Source organism: Tauraco erythrolophus, chromosome 11 (assembly GCF_009769465.1).
Source record: "Tauraco erythrolophus isolate bTauEry1 chromosome 11, bTauEry1.pri, whole genome shotgun sequence".
NCBI lineage: Eukaryota > Metazoa > Chordata > Aves > Musophagiformes > Musophagidae > Tauraco > Tauraco erythrolophus.
The window spans coordinates 1,148,540-1,175,170 of record NC_141475.1 but is presented as its reverse complement, the minus strand read 5'-3'; the positions used below and the strand labels follow the sequence as shown (position 1 = coordinate 1,175,170).

The window sequence follows — 26,631 nt, the reverse complement described above, 5'->3', positions numbered from 1 at the left end:
GGACAGCGACCGCTCCGTGCTGGTGACCACCAAAGATCTAACGTGGCTGCGGAGGGTCTGGGTGGAAGAGCCGGGCTCAGGGGACCACCTGCGCCGGCTCCCCCTGTGATGCTTACCAGTGGGGGGGAAGGCCCCCAGGGTGCCTCTGAAATAAAAACACCAGGGATGCTGAGAAGGGCCGTGCCTGCTTTCTTCCACGTCGGTTTGCTCGTCCCTGGGGATGTGTCCCCGGCCAGGGGCTGGTGGCCACAGTGCCTCCATCACAGATGCTCCCTTCCTCCCAGCTGCTGCTGGCCTCTGTCTCTGCAGAGTCAGGGTTACCGTTGGGAGATACCTGGAGCAAGGGGCTGATCACAGCAGAGGCTCTGCACCGCAGGCAGGAATTTTTCTGCTCTTTGGCAGGAAAAAGCCTCTGATTCTCAAACCACAATCTGTCTGAGTTTGGCTGGAGGCATCGGACATGGGTGCAGGCACTGCCCCTGGAGAGCAGCCAGAATCCTTCATGCTCTCACCTTGTTCCTTCCACTTTTGGAAATTAATTTTAAGAAGTTGCCAGGATTTTTTTGAGCCTTACTGAGTTTTAGCCCTGGCTTTTAGCCCTGGATTTTAGGAGGAGCAGCAGGAACCGCACCAGCACACTGGCTCCACTTGGGTCCCACCGGGCCGTGGTGGTTTTGGCATATGCAAAAGTGAAGTAGAAGCCATGGTCTCCAGAGGGCTAGCCAGCCGAGAGCGGATGAGCATTCACATTGATGTGTAATTAATGTGCAGCTCTGGCTTCAGTTCCTTTGGCGGTGCAGAGTTAATTACAACCGAGCTGTAAAACGTTGCACATGTGTTTTATTTACTGCCTCATTACTGGCATCTGTCCTCCCAGAGCAACGGCTCAGCTCAAGGAAACCAGAAGAACTCCTTGCAGAGACGGCCCACGCTCACTGACGTGCTGTGGCTGGAAAACGAGCTAAAGGACGGGAATGAACCACCACGTTTTCCTTCGGACCCTACTGGTTTGCTGGACGCTTTGCCCCAGCGCCTGAACCCGCCGCACCACAAAGGTGGGCACTGGGCTTCAGCCCCAGCCCTGGAGGACATGCCTGTGTTTGACACCCAGCAGCATCTCTCTTCCCAGCTGTCTCCCGGCACTGCCCCATGATGTTTTACAGTCTTCTCCAGCAAGAGGCATCGGGGAGAGATGGAGGCTGGTGCTGCAAGACCCTCGGCTCGCTCCGCTGCCTGGCACTGAGCCGCAGCTGGTCAAATCGCTCGCCGCCGCAGCACCCACTGCCTTGGCTGCCTTCCTGGCCAGGCTTTGCTGCTTGGCATATTTCCTGAGGAAGGTGAGTGCTGGTTTTGTTAAGTGAATTTTGCAGCAACTGCAAGTGAAGTGGCTGCAAATCCAGTGGAGAAACCAGTTTGTTTAGGGCACAGAGAATACGGGAGGAGGAGAGCATCTGAAATGGGGAGGTGGGAGGCACCAGCTGAAAGGCATTTGGTGCCTGTGGTGTGGCAGTGAGGTTCTTCACCCGGGGCTTGTGTTACAAAAATTTGCACCTGCCCTGTGCCGACGGAGGCGAGAGCAAAGCATAGAATTAGACAGGTAAATATTTATTCATGTGCAGGAGGTGTCCCAGTCAAATCGGGGTGCCCGAAACTGGTTTCCCACAGGCTTCTTACACCCTTCAAGCGTTCAGGTACAACACGATTGATTAATCGCCAACATCCACGCTACCAATTGCTAATCCCAATAAAACTGGGCAAAGCCACTCTATTTCTGCAGTGCTCTTGCAGCTCATCTGTTGATCCTGGCATCCCTGGGGTCAGGCTTGCTGGAATCACCAATCTGTGACACCAGATGATGCTGGGAGGGCTTCAAAGGCGTGTCAGAGGGACTGGGATGCTGGTGTTATCATGGTCATCCCAGGGGTAAAGCTGTCCTTTATCGTTCACGGACAGCTCTAAGCTTCCCAGAAACAAAGTCCTTCTTTCCAGGGCTGGGCTGTCCTTTCATTTGTTTTATTTAAGCATGAAAAGCACCAAAGCCTCCAGTAAAATCCCACTCCCTCATTGCATCACAGTGCACTAACACATATATTTATGTCTATATATATATATAAATAAAGGTGATGCACTTTCATACTATGAAGACATCGAAATCAATAATTAGGGAAGGGATTTTTCATGACACTTGCCAGACCTGCCACGCACCGGAGCCTCCATCAGAGCTGCCGGGCTACCGCTCCTTTCCGGCACCATCCGTGTGCTGGCCCCGCCGGCCCCCTGAGCAGCCCCTGCTCGTGACATCTGCCAAGAGGGGCTCGGGCACCAGCGTCTCGCCCGGTGTGGGGCTGGCAGCAGCGCTTGGAGAGGCTGCGGGTGGAAATCGCTGCTGCGGGGAGCGTGACTCAGCCGCTCGAGCCAACCCGGGGCTTGTCTGGATGCTGCAGCTTCTCGGCCGGGATCGCTTCCGCAGCTCGATTTGCTGGGAGGCTGCCAGCCGCCCTGCCATCTCCTCCTCTCTGCAGGCAGCTCGCAGGCAGCTCTGCCCTATTCTCTGCTCCTCGTCTGCCTCTCCGGGGACAAAATGACCCGTCGGAGAAGAGGGATGCGGGGCTGAATCCCACTGACTGGCGCGGAGCAGAGGAGCTGGTGATGCGGCTGGAGGATGCTGCGGGGAAGGTACAGGCGGCCTCGCTGGCAGAGGGGCAGGGGGGGTGGGCACGGTGGGCACGGTTCATGGGCAGTGCTCAGCGCCTGCAGCTGGGGCTTTGCATCCCTGTCCCCGATGGGTGCTGTGACCACCCTGTGCAGCCTGGAGGTGACCTGACCCCCGAGGTGAGGGGCTCTGGGTTCTCTGCAGTGGGGTGGGCTGCCAGGCCCCTGGGGGGTGCGGCCACCCCATCCTGTGCTGCTTGCCAAGCTGGGGGGGGTGGCAGGCAGTGCATGCTGCAGAAGAGGCTCTGCCCTTGGCCCCGGAGCCCTTAAGGACAGACACTCCAGGTGTTTTATCAGCACAGTTGTTCACCCCTCCGGGTGTCCATGGAGGACCCGGTGTGAGAGCCCATCCTGCATGGATTTATGAGCTGCTTGTGGCCATGCCCCAAGCCTCCACCAGCCTGCCCACCCTGAGGATGTGTTTGACCTTCTGTAGGTAGCTCTTTCTCGAGCAATCAGATCTGCCCTAGGTTGTGCCGAGGCAGAAAGTCAGTCTGCCAAAATCTTGCTCCTAAAAAGTCGGTGGGGCTGACGAAACAGCCGGAGGGAGGCTGACAAAAAGGCTTTTCCTTGCTGCTCCCTGCCTGAGCCTGGGAGAAGGAGACGTGAAGGAAACACAGCAGTAGCCATGATTTTGCTCTGCCGCTCCTTGTCCCCGCTACGGGCTCCCCACCCTTCGGTGCAATGCAGAGTTGGGTTTGCAAGAAAAGCAGCCAAAATCCTCCTTACCCACGGGCCTGCTGACCCCGCAGCTTCGCCAGCGCCGTACCCGAGCACCGCACACCCTCCCTTACCTAATCACCCTGCGCGCTCCAGAGACACCCAGGAGCTTTTCCATCCTTGCTCCTGCAGCTCTCCGGTCTCAGCAGCTCAGGAGCTCAGCAAGGGGGGGCTGTGAGCGTTTGGGAGGGCTCAGGGGTTTTGCTCGCCCATCTGCACCTCAGCTTCAGCTCTGGGCTCGCAGGGGACCTTTGTAGGGGACATGACACCCACCCCCCAAAGGAGGAGCAGCCCCATCTCTGCAGCCAGCGTTTTGGTACAGATTTTCCGTGCAGGGCCGTGCTTGGGCTGCTTGCACAAGAGACCTGGTTCCTCCTCTCTCCGCTGCCAGAAATATCCCCGCTGCCTGCAGCAGAGAGCAAGCGACGGGAGCTGCGGGCTGGGGGACGGCCGGGCAGCGGAGCAGGCAGCCCAGCAGCCGTGCTGGTGGGCAGAGGGTGGCAGGGGTCGATTTTTGGAGGCTGACAGGCTGCCTGGGGCTGGTTCACCACCCATGTGGCCCCGTGGTGAGGGTCCGGCAGGTTTCCTGTTGACGTCTCTCCACCCAGGGAATGATGGACAGGATGTCCCAGTGCTTTAAGTCCATGGTTATCCTTCTTCTTTTCTGCTGCACTCAGGATGGAGATGTTCAGGACCTCCCAGTCTAGGAACAGGAGAGAGGAGACCAAGCAGGGCAAGCCATGGCCGCGCGTGGCCGCCGCACCAAGGTGCTCCCCTCCGAACTGAACAAGGTGTGCCCTGAGAGAGGAGACGACCCTGCCACGCACCCCAAGAAGATGAGCGACTTCGAGGTGGTCCCCAACCTCCAGCAGAGCAGTAGCAGTGTCTCGAAGAGCAGGCGGAAGGCACATTTCCCCTCCGGCAGCAATGAAAAGGCAAGTTCAGGAGGTGCTGGAAGAGGGAGCGGTTGGCCACACATGATGGAAGAGCGTTAACGAGTTATCCGGTGACATGTCCATGGGGAATCTCGGGCTGGGGAGAGCATTAATAACAGATCACTTTAGTTTTAGGGACATCCAGAAAACCTCAAACATCTGAGGTACATGTCCAGCATTCCTATCTCCTCTCCTTGGAGCATACCTGGCTTTGTCCTTGCAGATGGTGATGGAGCTTTCTTCCTTCACATCAAAAAAAGCACCCAGCTATGCTCCAGGCACTGGGACGTCTTGCCCTTGGCATAACTTCTGGCCCTTTTCAGAACCCTGATCCCTTGCTGCTCTTCCTGATCCCTCAGGAAAACCTCATCTCCTGGATTCCTGAAAACATCCGGAAGAAGGAGTGCACCTACTTTGTCGAAAGCTCCCAGACATCAGATTCTGGGTAAGTCTGACAGTCCCTCACTCCTCTCCCCTGCCAGGAAAACAGAAGGGGTGTTTGGTGACAGAGCTACAGCACCAGAAGATCCCACAGCTCCACTGTCGAGGGAGCTGGTGTTAATGGAATTCACAAATTCCTTTCTGACTGGTTCTTCACCCTGCTGCGTGTCACCGCATGGCTGATATCCCGTTTTCCAGTGAGGAACCTTAGTGATGCTTTCACATGCAGTCATTTCCATCCACACTTCGTCCAGAGCAACCCCCACATTTCTGTCCTCCACCTCTACAGGTGGAAATACCCATTTTTGCTAAATTTTCCCCCAAACAATGCCTTCGTTTCTGCACAAGTTTTGAGCTGGAGGACAAGCTGGGTGGGAGGTGCTGGTTCTTAATGAGAACACCAACACCTCCTGCCTGGGCGGAGGCGGGGGGGCCAGCTGGGCTTTGCTTTTTGGGTTTAGCTTGGGTTTGGCAAAGTTGGTGGTGTGCGTTCCAGGAGGATTGTGTGCGAGTGCGGCTACCTCAGGGAACAGCACCTGGAAGATGCTGCCAAGCCTCCCATCTTCCTGGGGAAGGAATGGGACCCCAGCAGGCACATCCAGGAAATGCCAACAGATGCCTTTGGCGACATCCACTTCACGGGCCTGGGTCAGAAGATGGGGAAGGTGATCCATTTTTTCCCATCTGTGGTGTACAGGGAGCCAGTGTTCAGGTCTTGCCATGGCAGAAGAAACGTGAGCATTTCCCTCCTGAATCAGAGGAGGTTTGGAAAGCGTGGAAATGCCCCAAAGGCAACGCTGACCCACGCAGAGGAAGGGGTTGGGTGGGGGTAGGATCCCTCCTCTCTCCCAGCCCTGTCCCTAGTCCCTTTCTGAAACCACAAGACTGGTCTTCATGCTGTGAGGCCCATGTGTCAAGGAGCAGCTGTTCCCAGTCCTTGTCCTTAGGTTTGTCTTGGGAACGCTCGGTCCCAGGGAAGCGATTGGGAACAAGGTCTTGCAGAAAGACCTGGGGCAGCAGCAACAGGACTCTGCTGGGAAGCCCCTGGTTCTTTGCTGGGACAGGAGAAATCGCGGTGGAGGTGCCCCGTTACCCTGACCCTGTTGCTTTTACCCAAAACACCTGTAATCTCCCTTTCTTGCAGTACGTGCGCGTCTCTTCGGATACCCCTCCACGGGTCATCTACCACCTCATGACACAGCACTGGGGCCTTGATGCACCCAACCTGCTTATCTCAGTCACCGGGGGAGCCAAAAACTTCATCATGAAACCAAGGCTAAAGAACATCTTCCGACAAGGGCTAGTCAAAGTGGCCCAGACCACTGGTAAGAGACGCAGAGGCTCCCTCCTTGTGGTTGCAGTGGGAGAGGGGTCGGTCATCTGGACACACCAGGTTCAGCGAGTTTGGCTGCTGTGGCGATGCCAAGCGGGCTCAGAGGGCCCGTAGGTCCCTGTCTGGACTACCACCACCAGGGATGGACTGTTCTTGCTCAATCGCTGCAAACTGGCTCACAGGGAGCTGGAGATGCAACCCCGTGCTGAAGAAGGCATCTCCTGTGCTGCCAGGGCTTGATGTAGAGGGCAGGGATGACATGTTCTGGGGGATGGAGCATCTCTGAGGACCAGGTGTTCCTGCAGCCACATAGGAGGATGCTAGGAGATTGCTGTGAGCAGAGCCTCTCCCTTCCCAAGCCCCTCTCTGACTCCCAGGGGCCTGGATCATCACAGGGGGGTCCCACGCTGGTGTGATGAAACAGGTGGGAGAGGCAGTGCGAGACTTCATCCTGAGCTGCAGCCACAAGGAAGGCGAGATCGTCACCATTGGCATAGCCACCTGGGGGACCGTGTACAACCGGGAGAGCCTCATCTGCCCCATGGTGAGCCAGGCAGAATTGGACATGCCTTTGCTTTGCCTCTGTATGCCTGGACTGCTGGAGAAGTCCTGCCAAGGGACCGTGGTGGGAACGGGTGCTTCAAGACATGCCTGTGGCTGGCAGCCTTGGTAAAACCCAGCCACACCAGAAGGAGTGATGGTCCTGGGGTGGTGTTTGCTGAGAAGCCCCTCTACCCTACCTAGTGTCTTCTGTAGGTGCTGCACTTCTCCTGGGAGGGCCCTTGTGGGTGCAAGGGCAGGTGGAGCAGAGACAGAGGAGCACGGGGCAAGGCTGACTTGAGAACTGCAGGCATGGCAGGGACGGCTGTTTGGCCAGACTGTCCCCACATGCTGACCTGTTCCTGTCCCACATGCTGGTTTCTTTGGGTGTCCGATGCTCCTCTGTAGGCCTGCCAGGCTTTTCCCAGAGTCTCTCCTCCTGCACTTTCCAGGGTGGCTTTCCAGCTGAGTACGTTCTGGATGAGGAGAACCAAGGCAGCCTGTCATGCTTGGACAGCAACCACTCTCACTTCATCCTGGTGGACGATGGGACCCATGGGAGGTACGGGGTGGAAATCCCCCTGAGGACCAGACTGGAGAAGTTCATTTCGGAGCAGACCAAGGTGAAAGGAGGTAACGGCAACACATAGCCAGGCCTGAGGCAGGAGAGGGCACAAGGCGGGATGGGCCATCCATTGGTAAGGGGTGCCCATCCTGGCCTCCAGTTAGATGGGAGGCTGTGGCTTCCCTGGAGGATCCAGGCAAGGGGTTTGAGAGGATTGTCATATAGATGTGGAACCTGGTTCCTCAGTGATGCAAATCAAAGAGCCTTTCTCCATCAGCTGCTTGACTTATGGGGTCACCAAAGGGGTCCCCAAGCCTTGTGATGCCGAGCTGATCAGTGAGAGTCGTTTCTGCCAAAGGGCTACATCTCCAAGGGGGCGTCCAGGTGGCATCTTCTCGCTGTGCAAATGATCTTCTATTCTAACACATGCTCCAGCAGCGTGACTGCCAGGAGATCGTCTCCCCTCTGTGCTGGAGCCTGGCGTGTCAGGGGCAGTGCTCCCACCTTGCCTTTCACATCCCACTGCTCAGAGGGGACCACGTTCAGCTGCACAGGGGGGGCTGCCCCACAGGGAGGTGACCCTGGGCTCCGCTTCCCCACAGGCGTCGCCATCAAGATCCCCATCGTGTGCGTGGTACTGGAAGGAGGCCCCGGGACACTCGACGTAAGGAACTTCTCCCACCCACTCCTAGCAGAGCGGAGAGGTGGGGTGGTAGGAGGGGGCAGCTCCTTGTCCGGGATGCTGCTCTGCGGTGTCGGTGCGAGCGTGGTGCCACACTGGCTGAAACGCAGCCGGACGGGAGTGCTGCAGAGCAGCGGTGCGGGTCTCAGGCTCAGAGAGGGTCTGCTGGCCTCCGAGTGGGATTAGGACCAGCCTCCCCGCTCTGTTGCAGACCATCTACAATGCCATCACCAATGGGACCCCCTGTGTGATTGTGGAAGGGTCTGGGCGTGTGGCCGATGTCATCGCACAGGTGGCCAGCCTGCCTGTGCCCAAGATAACCATTGCCTTGATCCAGAAGAAGCTGAGCGTGTTCTTCCAGGACACCTATGATCTCTTTACTGAGGGCAAGCTGGTGGAGTGGACCAAGAAGGTGAGCTTCTTGCAGGCAGACAGCTCCTCTTGCTGAGCTTGTGGAGATCAAAGGGGTCCCCAGGGGTCCTTGCCCATGAGCAGAAAGGCTCCCAGCACAAAGCTTAAGGCTCATTTTCTGCCGACCACCCATGGAGGGTCCTCAGCAATGTTCTGGTGGGCACCCCAAGGGCTTGAGCTCTGCTCCTCCACTGCCTGGAGCAGCACCCTTTGGACAGAGAGGTACCAGCTGGGACCAGCCCCAGCCAGTCTGGGAAACACAGCACAGGGGGTCTGCAGGCAACCCGAGGGGAGCAAGGAATTGCCCCACACAGGACAGGAGGCTGTGGGAAGCAGCAGGGAAGAGATGCTGCTGCTGCTGATTGCTTGCCCACGGCTCTCCTGTAGATCCAAGACATAGTGAGGAACCGGCAGCTCCTGACCATTTTCAGAGAGGGCAAATATGGCCAGCAGGACGTGGATGTGGCCATCCTCCAGGCTCTGTTCAAAGGTGAGGAGTGGGGAGCTGCTTGGGAGGATGGGGTGGGATGAATAGGATGGGGGTCACAAGTCACCTCCTGCAGCTGCTTGACTTACGGGGTCATCAAAGGGGTCCCCAAACCTTGTGATGCTGTCCTGATCAGGGAGGGATGTTTCTCCCAAAGGTCCAGGCCTCTAAGGGGGCTTCCAGGAGGTATCTTGTCATCGCATAAATGATCCTCTCTTCTAACACGTGCCCTTTGCATGCAGCATCCCGAAACCAGGATCACTTTGGTCATGAGAACTGGGACCACCAGCTGAAGCTAGCTGTGGCCTGGAACAGGGTGGACATTGCTCGGAGTGAGATCTTCACAGACGACCACGAGTGGAAGGTAAGGGAGTGCCTGTGCTGCTTGTCTGGTCAGGCTCACAGCTTGTTAGGTCCCACTTGAGGACTGTGGACCCCAAGGGTACTGTTCACCTTGGCTGTGCCTAGGGAGAGTTTTTGAGGGCATTTCTCTTGGACCCTTAACTCCCACCATGTTGCCAGGGGCTTTTAATCTGCCCAGTCTTTCAAAAGTGCACTCCAACACCCAAAGCAGAGGTGAGCACACCCTGCAGTTCTTTGCCTGAAAAGGTCCTATTCGGCTTATAATTGTTTACCAAGGTGATTGATCGGTATTTTGTTCAAAACCAGAGTCTTTTAAAGACAGCCTAGAGCCAAAAATACCTCCTACCAGCTCTGCCCTGTGGTCACTGCTCATGCCACGTTGTCAAACGGCAACTTGTCTCACCCAGCCCTGTTCTTCCCTGCTCAAACTTCGCCACCGAGTGGGGCAGGGAGCAGTACAAGCCACCTCTGCTGTCCCACACCTGATCTGGCTGTTGAGAAGCCGAAGCTGAGCGGAGTTCTCTGTCCTTTCTGCTGGGGATGTGGGACTTGGAAGGGATTTTCCTATTTTGTTTGATTTGTTTGGATTCCCCCAGCTCACATACATACCTTTTGTGGAACTGGGAAGAGCTGGTGGGAACCAGCATCCCGAAGATGAAATATTTGATGGTGCGAAAATGCACAGCCTGAACAAGATCCACACCTTTGCTGGGAAGGGAGGACGAGGCAGGCGTTCCGATTAGCCAGTGCAGACCAGGGCTGTTACAAGGTGCTGCAGCCCTGGCCTGGTGTGGCTGGTATGAAAAGCTGAGGCTGAATCCAAGCTCCTGGCAGAAGGTCAGCACGTACCAGGACAGACATGTAGCCCCTTCCCCATGGGCGTCGTTTTCACTTCTGAGCACATGTAAAGGTTGGAAAGGAAGGTTTTTCTTTCCTTGGAGAGGAAAATCCCACAAAGGCTGAACTGGGTGACCATCGGGAGCAGCCAGTCTCCCCATGGCTGAGATCCAGCTGGCAGCACCATGATCTTCAGCTGAAGAGTTGTGCATAGAGGACAACCCTGCGAGGTCCTATTCATTTGTATGGTGCATCCTAGTGAGCTGGGAAAAGAGGGTCTACCCTCTACCCTACCCCATCCCTCCACCCAGCAGCCAAGGGAGCAGAAGGCTTCGCTGCCAGAGGACAGGGTGTACTAACCACCAAGTGTGTCTCTGGGGGCTGTCCCACAGGTCCCAGTACCTCCCAGCTGCTCTCACACATCCAGAAACTCCTTGTGTGCTCAGGGATAAAATCTTTCCCCCATCTGAGTGAGGAGTATGGTGGGGCCCTGCTTTGGGGCCACGGAGCCCCTCACCTCTGCCTCTGGCCTGCCAGCCCACAGATCTCCACCCCATGATGGCAGCAGCCCTGATCTCCAACAAGCCGGAGTTTGTGAAGCTGTTCCTGGAGCAGGGAGTGCGTCTGAAGGAGTTTGTCACCTGGGACACCCTGGTTTACCTCTACGACAACATGGCACCATCCTGCCTGTTCCACAGCAAGCTGCAGAAGGTCCTGCTGGAGGAGAGAGAGCACACAGCTGGCTCCAAAATGCCAAGAATCCAACTGCACCACGTCTCCCAGGTGCTGCGGGAGCTCCTGGGCCGCTCCACGCAGCCTCTCTACCCCAAGCCCAAGCACACGGAGCGGCCCCGGCTCTCCATCCCTGTCCCACACATCAAGCTGAATGTACGCATCTCCAGGTTACGTGGTGGCAGGGTGGCATTAGGAAGGGGGGACGCTGGCTCAAGAAACCATCCTGGAGGTTGCAGCTGGGCTGCAATGTCCTCTTGCCTGCTCAAGAACCCCACTGACAGTCCCTTAAAGCCCTGCCCAAGTCATCTGCCCCACATTCAAGGTGCAACTCCCACCCTCCTACACCCACAGCACCACGTGGCAGCGTGGCTCTGGTGGGCAGGACCCAGTGGGGTGGGTGCACTGGGCAGGATGGGCACATCCCTGCATGATCCCGGCCCTAGAAAAGGTGATATTTCCAGGAGGAGTCCAGTCTTGTCCACCCTGTTCTCTGCAGCAAAGACCTTTCCATGGGTGGTGGAGGCAGGCACCCAGGGTTCAGGGGTGGCTTCGTGCTGAGGGGCTGTCTGCTCTCTGCAGCCTCTTGGCAGGAGGACAGGTCTGACCATCCCATGCCTTGCAGGTTCAGGGGTCGAGTCTCCGCTCCCTCTACAAGCGCTCTGCCGGCCGAGTCACCTTCACCATGGACCCCGTCCGCGACCTGCTGATCTGGGCTGTGGTCCAGAACCGCAAGGAGCTGGCAGAAATCATCTGGGCTCAGGTATCACAGCCCGGAGCTGTCGGTCCCAGCCGAGAGGCTCAGATGGAACCAAACCTCCCAGCCCCAGGAGGAAAGATGGCACCTGCTGGCATTAGGGACAGCAGGCGAGCTGGCCCATGGCAGTGCCCGAGCCTGACCCCTGGCCAAGCAGGAGCCAGCAGACACTTGATGTTCATCCCCGGCCACACACGGTGATGCCAGATCTCCCCCTTCCCAGCCAAAATGTACGCTGTGGGTAGAGATGATGTGCTGGGCCAGAAGCGTGCGCCCCCTTGCAAAGGCTGAGCGAGGGCTCGGCACACCACAGGCAGGACGCAGGGGCACGGCAGCTGGGGTGGAGAAGGCTTCCACCCAAAACAGCATCCCTGGGCGAGAGGCAGTGTGGCTGGCAGCACGGTGAGCACGCCGTGCAGAGCCATGGAGTCACACCGTTCCATCACCTGAGGCTTCCCACGAGGAGAGCAGGGTTGTCCCCGGATTCCCCATGGCACTGGGTTACCTACTGCCTGGAGGGGAGCACAAATTAGCCCTTGTCATGGCAAGCTGTCCATCCTGGGCAGCGGTCTGCTTGGGACACCCGCCTTCTCTCCCATGGGAGCCATGGAGGGCTTGGTGGGACCACCAGGACGTGCAGGACAGACCCCCACACTCTCTCTGGCCTCTTCTGCTCCAGAGCCAGGACTGCATGGCGGCCGCGCTGGCCTGCAGCAAAATCCTGAAGGAGCTCGCCAAGGAGGAGGAAGACACCGACACCACCGATGACATGCTGGCCCTGGCCGAGCGGTTCGAGCACAAGGCGATCGGTGAGCGGGAGGGGACAGTGACCCAGAACTGCTCTCACACCCTGCGGGGCTGGCTGGTGCTGCCCAGGAGGTGTCTGGGGGTGATAGGTGGGGTGGGCGGTGAGAAACAGGGGGTCCCCTCATCACGGTCGGGGTGGTGGTGGGAGAGCAGAGGGTGCTCTCACCGCTGCGCGGTGTGATGTCCAAATCCTGCTGCAAAGGGTGACCTGCTGAAGGTGCCTTGCTGAGCACCAAGCTGGCCCTGGAGCTCAGCCTTGTCTCCCTGGTCCCTGCCTGGCCAGGCGTGTTCACAGACTGCTACCGCAAGGACGAAGAGAGAGCCCAGAAGCTCCTCACACGTGTCTCTGAGGCCTGGGGGAAGACAACCTGTCTGCAGTTGGCGTTGGAGGCCAAGAACATGAATTTTGTGTCCCATGGGGGTGTCCAGGTGGGTTCCTAGCAGTGGTGCTTGGAGGGGAAGTGCCTCCTGCCCGAGATCCAAGGTTCTTTGCTGGCAGCGGTGAGGCTCTGCCCTGTCTCTCCTCTGATGGGAGGTGGTCCTGCAACCAGAGATCCTCTTCCTCCCTGCTCACAGGCGTTTCTAACCAAAGTCTGGTGGGGGAAGATGTGTGTGGACAACGGGCTTTGGCGGGTGATTGCGTGCATGCTGTTCCTCCCACTTCTCTACACCAGCCTCATCACCTTCAGGTACATCTTGCAGCCAGGGCATGCGTGGACCAAGGCTGGCTGGGAGAAGCTGCCGTGGCATCTCCCTGGGCAGCTGAGCCCCTCTTCCACCCCGCTCCCTGCAGGGAGAAGAGGCTGCAGCCCATGGGCTGCCTGACGCGCCTCCGAGCCTTCTTCACGGCACCTGTCGTCATCTTCCACATGAACATCCTCTCTTACTTCACCTTCCTCCTGCTCTTCGCCTACGTCCTGATGGTTGACTTCCAGCCATCGCCGTCCTGGCGGGAGTACGTCATCTACTTCTGGCTCTTCTCCCTGGTGTGCGAGGAGATCCGCCAGGTACGGGGCAGGCAAAGCAGAGGCTGGAAGGAGGTGAGAGAAGGGAGAGACACCCCTCTGGGTGCTCCTGGAAGGTCCTGCATAGCTCACGCTCCCATGCTGCTTCTCATGTCACTGTCCATTTGGAGAGGTCCCAGCACAAGGGACTGCCAGATGCCCCCATCTCCAAAGCTGGGGAATCTCCTTGGCTGCATCTGGCCTGGCTCTGGGAACTTGCAGAAAGATTTGCTGTTTTGAGCTGAAACCACCAGGAGATGGAGGAACCACCTCCTTCCTTGGGCATTTATTCCCAGACGCATTTCCAGGCTTTGCTTGAAATTTGGGGGGTTTTGAGCTTTTGCTTCAACATCTCAGTGCCTTTCTTCACCAGACTAGAGCCCCACGTCTCAGGTGTCTCTCCCCATGCTCCTTCCATGCCCCAGTAGAAAAATCTGTAGGCTCAGGTGAACTTTGGGTAAGCAAGACAGTCCAGTGATGGCCAGCAGGTCCATGCAGTCCCTCCCCTCTACAAGGCACATGAGTATCTCATGAGCCTTTCACTGAAATACCAACCCCTCTTCCCTTCCCCACAGCTGTTGTACGATCCGGATGGGTTCGGGGTTGTGAAAATGGCTTCCCTGTACATCAAGGACTTCTGGAATAAGTTGGACATCTGTGCCATCCTCGTCTTCATCACAGGGCTGACTTGCAGGTGGGTCGCGGAGCCGCGTGCCTGGCAGGGCACAGGCTCAAGGCTGTAGGCTGCGAATCTGGTGTGAGAACCGTGCAGGTTTAGTAATTGCCATTTCTTCTTCCGAAGGCCAACGGAGATTTCTGTAGTCGTGTGATTAATTCTGACCAATTTGCCGCCGCTTTCAGCTGCTTTTGGGAGGGATGCTTTTCACGCCGCGGCTCTCACCCACCGCTCTGGGGAACCTCACTGATATTGCAGAAATGTAATGCTGCAAGACCAGGGAAAAAAAACCCCACACTCTGGTGGCACTGAGATGTTTCCTTTCCTTTCTTCCGTGCCCAGGCTGATCCCGTCAACCTTATACCCCGGGCGCATCATTCTGTCCCTGGCTTTTATCATTTTCTGCCTGCGTCTGATGCACATTTTCACAGTCAGCAAAACGCTGGGGCCCAAGATCATCATCGTGAAGCGCATGGTGAGAGCAACCCTCCATCCTGCCAGGGTGATCAGCTAGGGCAGCTGGATGCCAGCGTGGGATGGATGTGTCACCCGTGTTACCCGTGTTATCCTATCCTGGAGTGGGGTTTGCTCCAGGGCACAATTTTGCTTCCCCTCTGTCTTTGTAGATGAAGGATGTCTTCTTCTTCCTCTTCCTGCTAGCAGTGTGGGTGGTGTCCTTTGGGGTTGCCAAGCAGGCCATCCTGATCCACAACGAGGAACGTGTAGAGTGGCTTTTCCGTGGCGTGGTCTATCACTCCTACTTGACCATCTTTGGGCAGATTCCCTCCTACATCGATGGTAAGGGGCACTGGCGTGACAGCACGTGGCATGAGCAGGGTGGCTGCGACAAGGCTGAGGGGTACCAAGCTCATGCCACAATCTGCCTATCTCCTGCCATGTTGGCCCATGGAAGTCCTGCACAGGGCTCTCTCCAAGCATGATGTAAGGCCAGGAGGGAGCAATGATGACACATGGGGATGGAGCCCTGCTCCATCCTGTTGGGAGCGTTGCCACCAATGCAAATCCAGGGACCGCACCTGCCCAAGCGTTCAAGCGAGCACACTAGGAAAGGTGAAGGAGCAAGAGTGGATCCAGCTCAGTGCCACAGCTGCAAAGCTGGTGGCAGTGAGCAGAGCACCTGGGATGATGCAGACTGAGGTCAAACCTCTGCCTGGTGCTAAGCTCCCTTGATGCTGGCTGCTTTCAGCGAGCACGAGGTGCTTCCTGAGACACCACGAGGTTTGCCTGCAGCAGTCATGCCGTGCTCTCTTGCAGGGGTCAACTTCAACATTGACCAGTGCAGCCCCAATGGGACCGACCCTTACAAGCCCAAGTGCCCAGAGACGAATGAGGACAACAAGAAACCCATCTTCCCAGAGTGGCTGACTGTCATCTTACTGTGCCTGTACCTGCTCTTCACCAACATCCTCCTCCTCAACCTCCTCATCGCTATGTTCAAGTGAGTCTGGCTTGGCCCCATGATCCTGATGGTGAATCAAGCTGGCTTTGCTTGCAGGCTTGGCCATGGCCAGGGCACCACAAGCTGAGAAAGCACAAGGAGGGTTCTGGGGAACATGCTGACCAGGCACAGGGGTGCTTTGGGGTTTTTTTAGATGTGGTGAAAGTAGAGGGTGCAGGCCAGGGCTGACCTGGGACATGAGTAGGAGCTGGGGCACCATACAGAAGCAATGTGCCTCCTCATCCCTACGGCACGGCTGACACCTGGGTTCTGCCCCAGCTACACCTTCCAGCAGGTCCAACAGCACACGGACCAGATCTGGAAGTTTCAGCGGCACGACCTGATCGAGGAGTACCACAGCCGCCCGCCTGCACCTCCACCCTTCATCCTCCTCAACCACCTGCAGATCCTGGTCCGGCGAGGCTTGCTCCGCAGGCCAGCTACGCGCCACAAGCAGCTCAGTGAGGACCAGCATCTCCCCTCCTGCCCTTTGCCTCCTTCCCGGGGCACGGCACCGTGCACCGAGGCATGAGGCTCGACATCTGGGCTGCGGCACAGCGTTTGGAATGCCCAGGGATCTGACAGCACTGCTGTCCCCTTCCTCTGGCAGAAGAGAAGCTGGAGAAGAACGAAGAAGCTGCCCTCCTCTCCTGGGAGATGTACCTGAAGGAGAACTACCTGCAGCACCAGCAGTGCCAGGAGAAGCAGAACACGGAGCAGAAGATCCGAGACATTGCACAGAGGTACCAGCACTCCTGAGACGGGGACATCCTTCTGTCCTCCAGTGTCCTGGGCAGGAAAGAGTTGGGATTAGTGCAGGAGCTGAGGGGGTTCCTCTCCGCACTGTCCCTCCAGGGTTGACATGCTGGCAGAGCTGGTGGACTTGGACCAGGTGAAGAGGACAGGGCTGGTGGAGAGGAGACTGGTCTCTCTGGAAGACCAGGTGAGGCGAAAGCTGAGCAACTACCTAAGAAATGTGGGGGTTTTCCAGAGGCTGAGTCAACTGAACCAGAGCACATGAGAAAGTCCCGCTGAATCCATCCCCTTTAGAACAGTTTGAGTTTCCTTGCCTAAACAATAGCATCCGAGAGGAAAAGGCTTATGGGAAAGGTTCCGTTTTGACTCCAAAGCGAACAGGATGAAGGTGGGAAGTGGCGGGATGAGCCCCTGCCTCCACTGCTCACCCCAAGCAGTTAGATCTGACCCAGCTCACCTCCTTGGCCCAAGAGGACCCTCCAGACCTTCTGGAGATGGGCGACTCTCCACCCTCTCCCTGTGAAGCTGTTCCACACCCTGCGCCAGCAGTGGGGTAGCCGGTGAGCCTAACCGGGCCCTGGCATCTCCCCTCTGAGATGGCAGCAGCATCGCTGCCGCTTCCACTTCCATTTCCACCTGCTTTGAAACATTTTTTTCCCCTGGAGGTGGTTTTCCAAGCTGAGCATCAGGGCACAGCAAGGATCGCTGGGGGATGAGCAGCCCAGGGCGGCAGTGCTGCCCGCCAGGGCTGTGTCCTGCGGTGCTGGAGCACGGGAGCGCAGGGGGGCTCCGGGAGGGCTGACCCTCCCCTGTGCCACACAGGTGCAGCAGAGTGCCCAGGCTCTGAGGTGGATAATGCAGGCGCTGCAGGGCAACGGCTTCGGCTCGGGCGAGGACGTGCCACCCGTGGGTAAGCGGAGCCCGTCTCCACCTCGGCAGCACCGGGGAAACCCGGAGCCCAGCGCTGGCACCCGCGGAGCAGGGCTGAGCAGCCCCTCGCACCCCTCTGTTAAGCAGCGAGGCAGAGGCTCCTTTGGCCCAGGGGGGCTTGGGGGGGGTCTGCGAGGCCGTCCGGCCCCTCCTGCAGCCATTCCCACCCTCCGCTCCAGAGCCCTCCTGGAGCCCATGGCTGAGGCTTTCCACTGCAGCATCCCCGGAGGAGTTTGGGGGGTCTGCTGGAAGGGACATGGGGGGCCAGGCTCCCAGGGGACATCAGCATCCCCATGGAGAGACCCAGGCAGACCCCTCAGCAGAGCCACGGTCCGCAGCACCGGACTCAGCACCCGGCTTTGCGGGACCTCACTCTCTGTGTCCGCCTCGCAGGCTCCAGCAGAGCCTCGGAGACAAAGGAGGTTGACCTGGAGGGGAAACCAGAGGAGAGCCAGCCCCCGTACCACGTGCTTGCCCGAAACCTCCTGTACCCAGGGTCTCACACCCTCCGCTTCCCTGTGCCGGATGAGAAGGTGCCCTGGGAGGTAGGAGTGTGACCTCGGGGAGCGGGGCTGGGAGGGGGGCTGTGGGATAGATCGCAACGGCGGTAGGAAGAGGAAACTCATCATTGCCCCCATGTCACACTTGGGAACTCCTGCTTTTCCCAACACTGGGACAAGTGGCTTCTTGGAGCAGCAGCTCCAAGGCCCTGCCAGGGACAAGAAGGGGTGAACGGGCATGGTTCCTGCTGGGATCTGCAGTGCCAGGGATGCCTGGGGATGCTGGGTGGGGACACAGAGGGGACAAAAACCTGCCTCTGCATTTCCTGAATCAGAGTCAGGGACAGGATCTGGCACTGGCTTCCATGGGGGCATGAGTGAGAGGCACCAACCCTCCAGCCAAGACCCTGAGCAGGTCCTGGAGCCCTGCGTGCCTCCGGGAGCGATGCCACAAGCTGGGCAGAGGAAGGGACAGAAAGTGTCCCCGGTGGTCCCAGTGCCTACCTGCCACCAGAGCGGGGACACAAGGGGAGCCCAACACGGCCACGTGCTCTGCAGGTGGACTTCCCCCTCTATGACCCTCCCGCCTACTCGGCCGACCACAAGGACATGGCTGTGCAGGACCCGTTCAGCCCGTGAGTGTCACCCCATGGCTCCCCTGTCCGCCCCTTCCCCGGGCTGTCACAGCCAGCCCTCCCTGCCGGGCTGCCTCCTGCCCTCCAGCTCCTTGGAGTCTCTCCTGAAGATCAACTACAACACCATGGACGGGCTGATTGACCGGCAGAGCTTCCACGGCCTCTACACCGTGCAGGACGGGCTGCCACTGTGAGTGCCCCTGCCACGGGGTCGGGCGGGTGGGGTGGGAGCTGGGGTGTCCGGCTGTAGGCTCCGTCTCACCGGGGAGACGGAGAATCCAGGGAGGCGGGGGGTCTGGGTGCATCCATCCCCTTCCCGCTTCCCAGCAGCTAACGGTGGGGCAGGGATAATGGCGTGCGTCTTCCTCCGTGATGTCCTCCATGCCAAGAAGAGGTGCAGTGCCGTGGTGGGAAATTCGGGGCAGCCGTACAGGGCTTCGATCCGCGCACCGGGGTGCACAGAGGGACCCTGGCGCTGCCCCAGCCCGCTCCCTCTCTCCCTGCCAGGAACCCCATGGGCAGGACGGGGCTGCGAGGCCGCGGGAGGCTGCACTGCTTTGGACCCAACCATGCCCTGCACCCCGTCGTGACCCGGTGAGCGCACAGGGATGGAGATGGGATGGGGAGGTGGAACAGAAAAGGGGGAATGAAGCTGTCTCGGAGAGACTGGGGTCTGGCAAAACCCACCGCTGCCCGTTCGACGTGGGAAGAGCATGCTGGGCAACGGGAACCGAGCCCAGCTGCAGCGTAACAGGGGCCTCTTCCACAGCTGGAGGAGGAATTTGGATGGTTCCATCATAAGGAAGAGCCTGAAGAAGATGTTGGAAGTCCTAGTGGCCCAGTACCCGCTGTCGGATGTCTGGGCTCTGCCCGGGGTAAGGGCTGGTGGAAACCAGCCGGCACAGAAGGGTGTGGGGTGATGGGAACAGCTGATGGCTGGATGCTCTGCGGAAAAGGGAGAAACATAGACTGGTGTGACAGCCTTGTCCAAGGAGGTACCTCTGCCCCTTCCGCAGAGCATCTGTGTGCGGGGCTGTGCTGCCAGGAGTGCTGGGCGAGCGGTGGTCCCGCCACATACCCCCAGCCACCCTAACCCTCTGTCTCCTGCTTCTCTCTCCTCCTCTTCCATGGCTTCAGTTCTCATATGTCCTTCATGAGATCTTACCAGGCCATTGGCATAACGTCCTTTGACAGAGGGGTCCAGGGGTTGAATCAGGCAAACTCAGACATGTGGTTGGGCATAGCCGAGGACTTCTGGCAAGAGGGGGAAGGAGGCACCACCAATGCTTTCTTCACCCACCAGAGCTTGTGACATCCTCTGCAGTGGTGGCCACTGCCCCATGGCCAAGCTGGTGGCAGTGAGGGAGGCTGGGCTGGTGGCATGTCCCAGGACTGACATCTGCTTTGGCGCAGGGGTCGCTGGAGCCAGGCGAGATGCTGCCGCTGAAGCTCAAGTGGATCCTGCGCCGGGAGTTCTGGCCCCAGTTCCAGAACTTGCTGAAACAAGGCACCGAGGTGGGGGACATGCAGGTGTCCCAGCGGTATGGGGGCACACAGGTGTCATGGCAGTACAGGCACACAGGGGCATCACCACAGTACGGGGACATGTGGACATCATGATGGGACAGGGGCATCACCCCTTGGCCACTGCTCCCACCGAGGAGGAATGGCTGGGCGAGGTGGACGGCCTCGCACCGCGCAGGGGTCTGGGGGGCAGCCCAGGGACCCTGGGGTGGGTGCGCACACCGATGTCTGAGCCTGCTGCAATCGCTCTCCATCGCTCCAGCTTCAGTGGGAACAGGGCACTGGTCTCCAGCGGGGCAGAGGAGCCGTGGGACGATGCCCCACCGCCCCCAGGGCCTCTCGGTGCCCTCAGAGAGGTGGTGAGGGCTCCACTAACGTGGCTCTCCTTCACCATCACAGATACACAAAGGGTACCTTGACGACCCCCGCAACACGGATAACGCCTGGGTCGAGACGGTGGCCGTCAGCGTGCACTTTGACAACCAGAACGATGTGGAGATGAAGCGGCTGAATTCGGTACGGGCCCCTCACCTCCACAGCTCCCTGACCCAGCACTCAGCGGGCGTGGGGCAGGGGACCTGGATCGCCAGACCCAGAGCTCGTTCTCATCAGCAGTGGACTTCTCCAGCTGCGTGCAGCGCAGGAAGAACATGGGGATGAACATGGGGTGGCACTGCACCGGGGGGGGTCCCAAAAGAAAGGGCAGGAGCCTGGGGACTGGGGGTGCTGTTGAGCATGGCTGGTGTGGTCCCTCGCCAGCAGCACGTATGTGATGTCTCTGGTCCCCTTCCAGTTCCTCCAGGGCTGCGATCCGGAGCTGTGCATCCGCTGGCAGGTGCTGGACAAGAGGATCCCCCTGCACGCCAACCACAAGGAGCTCCTGCACAAGGTCTCAACCCTCCTCGGAGCCTACTACTGAGTCCTCAAGCACAGGCCAGGGCTCCTGCTGCTGCCCCAGACCAGGTTCTGGTGGGACCTGCAGCTCCTCCACAGCTCACCCATGAGACCGTGGGAAGCTATTGGAGACTAGGTACTTTGGCTGCCCCTCTGAATGTACGTTGCAGATCTCTGGGAGGAAAAGTGTCCCCTCCTCAGCAGCCTGGGGCAGGGACTGCCTGGGCAGTGCCTATGCACCATCCCGGTCACCTCAGCCACCAAGCTCAGCCCCAGCTCGTCTCTTGGTGCTTCCGCATGAGCCATGGCACTAGGGCTTGGGCCAAGCAGAGCCACTGGACTGGTCCTGCAAGGTGTTCCTTCTCTGAGCTCCCACCTGCTTTGGTGTGGGCACGGAGGACATGGCAGCCCCAGCTACCCCTCCGCCCAGGACAGCCATTGGGCACCTCCACTCCACAACTCCTGCTCTGAGCCCTGGCAGCTCCACTGCCACAGCTCCCAGAGGATTGCTCTGGAGAAGGCTCGGGGTCTTTTGCACCTAAAGCTCCTGACTGCCCTGCAAGTCACTCCTGCGGCAGCCGTCCCCATATCTCTGGGGATATGAGGTTGCCTCAGACCCAACAACATGGTCCTGAGCTGTGATCCAGCACTTCTGAAGGTGTGAGCAGCTCTTGGCTTATATACCTACGGTTTCATAGCTCTGTGCACGTCCGCCTCCCGTGTCCCATACGCTACGTGATCCTGCGTGTGTACGCCGAGCACCGCCTTGTCACTGAACTCCTTCCCTCTGAGCCAAGGCACCAGCTAAATGTCCCCTGCCTGCCTCCACCGCCTCGTGCATGTGGACGGAAAGGGGCGGCTTGCTGGGACCCGGGTGGTCCGTGCTCTGCAGCCCCTCGGGCAGGTAGGGCAGGGAGAGAGGGTATCAGTGTGTCCATCTCAGACATCTCTGCTCTCAAGGGGTCCTTCCCTCACTTTTTCTGTTGCCTGCCATGGGGTGAACAAGGCACAGTGGAGTCATTTCTCAATAGCCCAGAACAGCCCCGTGGTGGCTTCTTACGCCTGGGACCACTCAGGGAGGGATCTTGGATCCTCCCTTTGTCTCCCGCTGGATCAGACACTGGCCAGCCAGGGCTGTTCTTCCCACAGCGGTGGCCACCGCAGCACAACGGCGGTTCCATCAGTGACGCACTGGGGCTTGGCAAGGGGAGGGGGTGGGTCAGACTGGCACTTCAGCCAACCCAGCTCAATAAAACCTGTGTTAAATAACTGAAGGCTGGTGGTCTGTCACGGCTGTTTAACTGGGGGGCCACGCTCGGCGCGCACCTCCACAATGATCCCAGTTTGAGCGTTCCCAGCCCCAATCTTGTCGCACAAACTCACTTTGCTTGCACGCTCACCCCTCTTGACATGTTTGGAGCCAACGTTGAGAAGCTGCTGGAAAGCAAACTGCGTGCCAAGGTGGCAGCACAGCACCTTCTCCCGGTGCCCTTGGCCTGCCCGACAGCTGCTCCTGGGCTCCCATCGCTGAGACGGGAGATGCAGGCGCAGGGAGGGCCAGGCCTGGGCACGGCTGAGCAGGGACTGGCGAGCCTGATCCCACCATCTGATAAAGCTCCTGGACCCGCAGCCCCGAACCCAGTGAGCAGCAGCAGCCCCAGCCTAAGAAGAATTGCCAAAACCTAATTAGCATCACTCAATTAGAGCACGAAAGGGCTCCGCAGCAGCCGCGGCTGCGCTGCCCGGCTGGCCCCACCGCCCTGCTCCGGCCCTCTCCTTGCCCGGACCCCCCGCGCTGCCACAGGGCACCCCCCGGTTCCCCTCCCCATCTCCCTCGCACCGCCCCTGCACCGCCCGGTGCCACCGAGGCGGGGACCGCCCGTCCCGGGGGCACCGGCGGCAGCAGCCGCAGCAACAGGTGGGGCCCGATCGCGGCCGAGCCGCCGCGCACCGCAGCCGCCGCCGGAACCGGAGCCGGAACCGGAGCGGAGCTGGTAAGGAACCCCCGGGACTCCGTGGAGGAGGGTGGTGGTTGGGGGTCGGTTCTGCTGCGGGGAGCCCGGCGGGGCCCCGGCACCGCACGCCCCTCGCCCGGGAAGGTTCCGGCTGCCCGGCCCCCGGGCACGGCGTGAGCGCGGTCCGCGGCTGGGCATCACCCCCGCCCCCAGTGGGGAGCGGCTGGGGTGGCTGCGGCCCCTCAGAGCCCTTCCCGGGGCGGGGGCAGGCTGGGGCGGGCGGTGGGAACCAGCATCGCAAAGTGCATCCTCGCTTCCCTGGGCTGGCAGAGCCCGGCGGCATTCCTGGGGTCAGAGGGATTCCCGGGCAGAGCGGCGTAATGTCCCCTGGAAGAGTCCCCTGCACAGTCCCCCACTCCTGGCAGCACCGCTCAGGAGTGGGCATCCTCCGGGTGATCCCTGAGGATGCTCATACCTGAGGGATGCTGGTACTTGGAGGATGCTGTTACCAGGGGGATGCCATTAGCAAGGATGCTGGTACCAGAGGGATAACGACTCGGTGCCCACCTGGTCTCTTCATGAGATCACCATGGACAACCTCATTCCCAGGTGAAAGGCTCCCAGGGTCTGTCGGGGGTCCCACCCCCCAACTTTCCCCTCCACAGGGATCTCTCTCCCCACCCCGCAGCCTGACCAGGGCAGCAGGAGAGATGTGAGTAGCACCAAGGGGCACGGGAATGGATGCCCATCTGTTTCACCTCCTGCCTTGTCCCCAGCAGGGATCACCCAGACCACTCCCTTTACTGTGACAGTGACTCCCTCTCTGAAGCTCCAGCTCCTGGAGTCAGGTTATTAAACCGTACCCTTTGTTTACTTTAAAAAACTGAAGTCACCTCCAAACCCCCAATTTGGCAAATCCCTTGGAAACGGGACTTGTACCAGCTCGGGGACCAGATGGGGAAAGCGAAAGAACTCCACATCTTGTTATTTAAAAACCCGGTGGTGATTAAGCCAGTCTGATGATCCGGGGAGTCTGACTCATGGGGTTTTTTTTAACACTCGGGGTCGATGAGAGAGGAATTTACTGCTGCTGGTGTCCCGCAGCAAATCATCGCACCCCACGTGGAAACTGGCAGCAGGCTGGGGCACAGGCTCCCAGGGCATGCCCGCCTCGACACCCCCTGTCCTGCAGCACCCTGTGCCTGCTGGGGTGGTCTGTGCAGAGACAGGGGGTGGGTGGTGGTGGGGGTTTGAATCTCTGCAGCCCTATGTCCAGGTATAATTAATCTTCAGCCAAATTAAGCCGTCCTGGAGAACATGGTAGCCGGTATCATTCTGCCCTTGCTCTCCTGAGCCCAGCCTCTAGGGCTTTGCCAGGGCACATCACACGAGCCGTACGCAGCGTTCCAGGAAATAATGCCGTGTCATGTCCCCTCCACCCACCGCTCTCCTCCAGCAATGGGAGAGGCTTTACAGGAGCGTGGAGGAGCCACCCAGCCACCCCGGAGCTGCTGCAGCCAGTGGGGAATCGGCAGCAGCCATGAGGAGCTGGCCAGGAGCAAGATGACCCTCAGGACCACGCCGGCAGCCAGCATGGCCCAGGCTTTCTTTTGTCTCCTGCTGTGGGTCCCCTGGGGCAGCTCCTGCCCCCCGAGCTGCCAGTGCACGGAGCGGGCGGGGGCGAAGGCTGTGGTCTGCAGCTCCCGGCACTTGGAGGAGATCCCCAAGGACATCCCCAAAGACGCGGTGTTCCTCAAGCTGGATGCCAACAGCATCACCAGGATCCCCAGCAATGCCTTCAGGCATCTCTCCCACCTGGAGGAACTCGATCTCTCCAGGAACGCCATCGAGAAGATCGACAGGGCAGCTTTCAGAGGGGTGGCAGCCGGGCTGCGCACCCTCGACCTCTCCAGCAACCGCATCCGCAGCATCCCCAAGGAGGCCTTGCTGGCCCTCAACGCCAAGCTCCGGCTGGCCAACAACCCCTGGCACTGCGAGTGTGCCTTGCAGGAGGTGTTGTGGGAAGCACAGTTGGACCCCGACTCCGTCCAGGACATCACCTGCCACACGGCCCCGCGCGAGGAGTACGTGGGCAAGCCGCTGCTCCAGGTCCTGGACGCCGGCGTCAACTTCTGCAGCGTGCGTCAGAGGACCACGGACGTGGCCATGTTCGTCACCATGTTCGGCTGGTTTGCCATGGTCATCGTCTACGTGATCTGCTACGTCCGGCACAATCGAGAGGACACCTGCAAGCACGTGGAGTACCTGACGTCACTGCCGAGCACCCAGGGCCACGCAGAGACCACCAGCACCGCCCTGTAGCGCAGGATTGGGGTGCCCAGGTCCCAGCTTCTCTGCAGGGAGCCAGTGGCAACCTGGTGGGCTTCAAAGCTTCTCTGCAGGATTTTCTAGTGCTTGCTCCGGTCCCACAAACCAGTGCCACTGACTATGCCTGTCCCCAGCGATGCTGGGACTGAGTGTGAGCAAACAACACGGGGGAGGGACACCACGCTCCGGTCTACGGAGCCCAGGTTCCTGGGGAGGAACCCCCCCCCACGCAGACTCCTTCTCCCTTGCCAGAGCTGGGCTCGCAGGGAAAGCAGCCCCAGCCACGTGCTCATGGTCCACAGGCTTGGAGAGAACAAGCCCCTGTGGGGGGAGGAAAGATGAGGGTGGGGACTCTGTGGGGCCAGGAGGTCCCTGGAGCCTGGAGTGCAGAGGGACAGGTCACCCTGTCCTGGTTCCAGTGAGGGACCAGCCTCGCAGAGAGCAGGACACGGGCCCCAGCCGCTGCATGGCATCTCGGCAGCCTCTGCCCACCGCCAGCAACCCGGGGGGATCTCCCAAACTTTGGATTTCTCAATAAAGCCCCCACACGCAGGAAAAGCCCCCAGGGTCTGTGCTGGGTGCTGGGCATCCGGGGAGGGCGGCAGTGCTTGGTGGGGTTGCACTTGTCCCAATTCCATCTCTCCCAAAGCAGACCAACCTAAATTGGACGTACCAGCTCGCCTCCCATCAGGTTCCATCCCCTCCATCCCTCCACCTTGAGCAGGGGCCAGCTGGCCAGACGGTGCCTCTGCATCCCACCTGCTTCAGCTCGCCTCATCCTGCCCTTCCTCGGGACCGAATTAGAGACGCCGCTCGCGAGCTCAGCGCGATGGAGGCAAATCGAGTTCTGCCTTGCCTCCCAAGAAATGGTCCTTCCTGGCACAGCCTGCCCGCAGCGGGTCTCCTGCACCTGGACCCCGGGGTGACTCCATCCAGGACCCCTCTCAGCCCCTTCTTGGTGAGGCTGGCATCTCCTGCGGGCTCCCCAGCACCAGGGTGGGTGGCCCAACTCCAGCAGGAAACCCAGGGCCGGGGAAGGCTGAGTGATGCTCTGGGCCAGTTGGGAGAGGCAGAGGGTCCCGGGTGGGAGGAGGCGGAGGGGGACATCGTCCTTGTGGGCCACCTATGGCCACGGATGTGGCCCCATCTCGTTTGGAGGTGGCTTGTTGGGTGGAAGGAGGCCTCTGCCACGGGCAGAGCAGCTCCGGTACCCACAGCTTGAGCGTGGGACGAAGGTTGGGCACACACACTTTATTAGAGCTCTGGTGAAGCAAAAGGGTCCCCCAGACAAAGGTGAGGAAAAGAAAAGAGGCCACAGTTCCACCTGGAGCAGTTTGGGGTCCTTCCCCTGCCCACGGTAGCTGGATGGGTCCCAACACCCAGCAGGTTTGCTCGGGAGTCGCTAACCTCACGCGAAGGGGTGCAAGGACCAGCGTCGCTGGATTTGTACACCACGTGCGCGGCACTCGCAGGGACCACCGAAACCGGCCCCGGCGGAGCGGGAGGGCGGGCAGCCACCTGTGGCTGCGGGCTGGGGTGGAAGATGGACACGAAGCATGGCGTGCGATGTCGAAGCAGATGGGTCCTCAGCACCATCGCAGCCCCAGGCGCTGGGCAGCCAGAGCCAAGCCCGAAGCCACCGTTTTCC

The 26,631-nt window shown here is 59.6% G+C and overlaps 2 protein-coding genes across 9 annotated transcripts; both read left to right on the top strand.

Moving 5' to 3' along the window:
• The first annotated feature begins 4,172 nt into the window (after window positions 1-4,172).
• Window positions 4,173-20,725, top strand: TRPM2 (transient receptor potential cation channel subfamily M member 2). 8 transcript variants are annotated; one of them, XM_086617953.1, is made up of 33 exons: window positions 4,290-4,337; window positions 4,603-4,626; window positions 4,724-4,812; window positions 5,305-5,473; window positions 5,953-6,133; window positions 6,519-6,685; window positions 7,134-7,314; window positions 7,849-7,910; window positions 8,140-8,340; window positions 8,727-8,829; window positions 9,069-9,190; window positions 10,564-10,914; window positions 11,384-11,521; window positions 12,195-12,324; window positions 12,606-12,751; window positions 12,899-13,011; window positions 13,116-13,329; window positions 13,902-14,020; window positions 14,345-14,477; window positions 14,629-14,800; window positions 15,278-15,461; window positions 15,741-15,922; window positions 16,072-16,204; window positions 16,317-16,404; window positions 17,040-17,127; window positions 17,541-17,692; window positions 18,206-18,282; window positions 18,371-18,472; window positions 18,790-18,876; window positions 19,052-19,157; window positions 19,696-19,797; window positions 20,206-20,322; window positions 20,600-20,725. In XM_086617953.1, exons 4-33 carry the CDS (start codon window positions 5,414-5,416, stop codon window positions 20,723-20,725), a joined length of 4,137 nt encoding a protein of 1,378 aa, XP_086474079.1. In that variant the 5' UTR covers window positions 4,290-4,337; window positions 4,603-4,626; window positions 4,724-4,812; window positions 5,305-5,413. The 8 variants fall into 8 exon arrangements, with proteins under 8 accessions (XP_086474074.1, XP_086474081.1, XP_086474076.1 ...); XM_086617951.1 differs by having other exon boundaries at window positions 20,206-20,356; window positions 20,613-20,725; XM_086617952.1 differs by having other exon boundaries at window positions 17,040-17,140; window positions 17,551-17,692.
• A 3,346-nt stretch (window positions 20,726-24,071) lies between these two features.
• On the top strand, window positions 24,072-24,977 carry LOC104373890 (leucine-rich repeat-containing protein 3). Its single transcript, XM_009979874.2, has one exon. The coding sequence runs from the start codon at window positions 24,072-24,074 to the stop codon at window positions 24,975-24,977; it is 906 nt and encodes a 301-aa protein (XP_009978176.2).
• Window positions 24,978-26,631: the final 1,654 nt, after the last annotated feature.